The 3,104-nt window shown below is 40.0% G+C and overlaps 1 protein-coding gene across 1 annotated transcript; it reads right to left on the bottom strand.

Annotated features, from left to right (window-relative positions):
- Nucleotides 1–1,330: 1,330 nt before the first annotated feature.
- Nucleotides 1,331–2,731, bottom strand: LOC579618 (D(2) dopamine receptor-like). Its single transcript, XM_779723.2, has one exon. The coding sequence runs from the start codon at nucleotides 2,729–2,731 to the stop codon at nucleotides 1,331–1,333; it is 1,401 nt and encodes a 466-aa protein (XP_784816.2).
- Between the last annotated feature and the right edge of the window lie 373 nt (nucleotides 2,732–3,104).

Here is a 3,104-nt window from a genome sequence, read left to right as displayed (position 1 = left end):
CATAGTGTTGAAAGAGAAGGTTGAGCTCTGGGGAGAGGTGAAAAATAATTAGTGAGCGTTATCATTGTTATTATGCAAGTGTGGAAGAACATCAGAGAAAAAATGTTCCCTGACAAGCGTGGCTCTTCAAAATGCCTTCATATTCTAAATATGACAAGTAACAGCTTAAAAATGAGGCCCGATTGTTATGCCACATGTTCGTGTAGTCCCATATGCAAGACTGAGTCAAATTTCTTATCATTTTGATGGTTCCAGAACCTTGCAGTACACACTAATACATCTATGCTACATGGTCAACTATTTTTGATCGATTCCACACCGTTTATTTCACAATGCAATCGCATGACCAGAACTCAACTTTATCTTCAACTCCCTTCTGGCGGTGGTTTAAATCAGTGCGTCACATAACTTCATACAATATGGGCGTTAATTCAGGTCATGATATTGGCATCTTTGCAAGTCTTTTCAGTGAATCTTTGCCTATAAATTGATTAAAAATCGTATGTCCACAATGGTATTTCATTAAAAAAAAGTTTACAATCTTCAAACTGATGTTGCATAAAAGATAAATACTATATGAGATTATGTGCAGAAGACACCTCCCACATTGATTGTAAGCAATTATTTTTTACTTATATGACATCATGAATTGATGGAATAGAAACAACTAATTTAACGGTAGTGGTGCTAGCAGAGTTTGACACAAAAGAGAAACTCATATCTATCAGATATTGCCAATCATAAATGTATGTATACATTCAGTAGAATGTGATATCATTTGATTGATACGAGAGAGAGAGAGAGTAAATAAATAATATTGTACAATAAATGCACAAACTGATATATTGTGTCTGTTTCTTCTTTATTTTTTGTTTATCTTTCTACTTGCCATCAAGCAGTACAAGAAGTAAAGTTGTGAGAATTTCTTTATATAAGAGGAGTATAACACAGGACTATTCAGTTCCGGATACTGGTATCCTTTTTTCAGTTTCATTTATTTCTCCTCAAGAGATCAACAGATAAAATACATATATAAACAGACAAATGTATGACAATACTTGAATTATACAAAGTGAGGAAGGCAGTGGCCCAAAAGAAAACAAATCTTTTAAGGGGCCAACCCTTTAAGAAAACAAGATATAATATCTAACATAAAAAACATCAAAAAGGAACACAAAATACGATGAGGAATGAAGTACCTAACCTAATAAACAAATTAACAAAAGAGCCTAATATTGAATCTAATATTTAGATAATAAAAATACTTTATATTTCCTTCTAAAACATATTTATGCAGCACATGTACATGTATTTTGCTAAAATAATTCGGCTAATCTCTCCTGTCATTAATTGAATAGATCAGAGTTTTCAAGAAAGACGACTTCTCTGGGATGTCCCTGTACCTGCATTTCAACATACACATCAGAACCTCGTGGAAGGTAGGATGCTTCAAAGCATATAAGATAGGATTGACGCATACATTACACAGAAAGAGAATGGTTAACCAAGGAACGGCAGGGTCACTGGTGGGTATAAGATAGGAGATGGATGGAGGCATCACGCAGATTGTATAGACACAGACAATGATGAAGAGATTGATGGTTATCTTGCGCTGTTGCTTGTAGCGAGCTTCCTGATTTTCCCTTGCCAGTGTTTCTCGAGTGATGATTTGAACTGTTGGTGGCGTCATCGTGTCGGAAGGCGATATGGTTGTAGATCCTGCTCGGTCTGGTTTTAGCGCTTTCGTAGGTGCTTTCGAATGTCCCCCATTTGTCATTGTTTCGCTTTCACAAAGCTCAGCTGCGTCAGACGGCTCTGCTAAGATTTCCCGATCTTCAGGTGGCGCGGTTTTGATGCCGTCACTTTCATCAAACCCAGGATTGATGGTACCATGATTGGGAGCATCTGGTTGTTCTTTCGACAAATCCTCAATGATTGTGATGTTGACGACTTCGCTATCCGTCGTCGAAATCATGACCGAAGGGGTCATGATGGCGTTCATCTCTTGTTGATGACGCCTGAACATTTTGAAGATATTGAAATAGCAGACGATGATGACGATAAAGGCGGGAAACTGAATGAGGAGAGCTAGACACACCGTCAGGGTCAGATAGTCTGAGTTGTCACTCTCCGTATTCCGCGCGCACACTTTGTATTGAAGAGCATAGCCAAGGGACGTTGGGTCCAGTAGTAAAATGATAAACATGAGAACAATTGGGTAGATCCAGGTAAAGGAAACCATTATCACGATATTCCGAGTGCTAAATGCGTTGTTAAATTTGGGTTGGGGTTTCATGATGGCGTTGAGGACGGTGAAGCGATGGAAGGCGATCGCGGCTAAGGTAACAACGCCGCAACTAAGTGTGGTGAGGGTGGCTGCTGCTACGAACTGGCAGAGCAGCTCCGGGATGTAACAACTTGATTTACTCAAGAGCGTGGAGGCGTGAACGGGGAGGAACATAGCTGTCAAAAAGTCTGCGACGGCCAAGTTGATGACGAAAACATTTGTGGTGTTCTGGAGTCGTTTGGAGAGGACGACGGCGGCGACGACGAAGAGATTTCCAAGGATTCCGATCAGGAAGATGATGAGGACTAGAAGAGCTAAGATGACACGGGGAGCGTAGTCGTGTAGAATGTACTCACCAGGTTCAATGTTAAAAGTCATGTTACAGACGGTGATCTTGTTCTGTTCTGTCCCTTTATCATAAAACAAATAATCGTCTGGTGACATGGTTGTAGAGATTCGTTGTCAGTGACCAATAATCGATCTTTGCTTTGATATCCCGAATGAGGTTTCAAAGGGATTGCGTCGTGAGGGTTGTGGCTTTGACGGCAGAGACGGAGGCGAACAACCTCCTACGTTGTCTTCGTCAGATAGTCCTCCACTTGATTCGTTGGAAATTTAAAGAACTCTTGTCCTCGGACCGTCACAGGTGATCTTCCTGTGAAGCAATTAAGAACTATTATTAAAGGGAGATAGGAATGGGGAATACAAGAAGAGTTCACTCAGTATACAATATAAGGGGTGTATTAGGCAGACCCACGAACTCTATACAAAATATTGTATGTTCGATGAAACTAATAGGCCCTACTCTTGCTCATAA

The sequence above is a fragment of the Strongylocentrotus purpuratus genome, unplaced genomic scaffold, assembly GCF_000002235.5.
Source record: "Strongylocentrotus purpuratus isolate Spur 01 unplaced genomic scaffold, Spur_5.0 spur5_contig_835, whole genome shotgun sequence".
Lineage (NCBI taxonomy): Eukaryota > Metazoa > Echinodermata > Echinoidea > Camarodonta > Strongylocentrotidae > Strongylocentrotus > Strongylocentrotus purpuratus.
The sequence above is the reverse complement of the archived record's forward strand: the minus strand, read 5'-3'. Positions and strand labels throughout refer to the sequence as shown.

Excerpts from the sequence above, each read along its gene's own strand:
- LOC579618 (XM_779723.2), bottom strand. The coding sequence starts at position 2,731 with ATGTCACCAGACGATTATTTGTTTTATGATAAAGGGACAGAACAGAAC.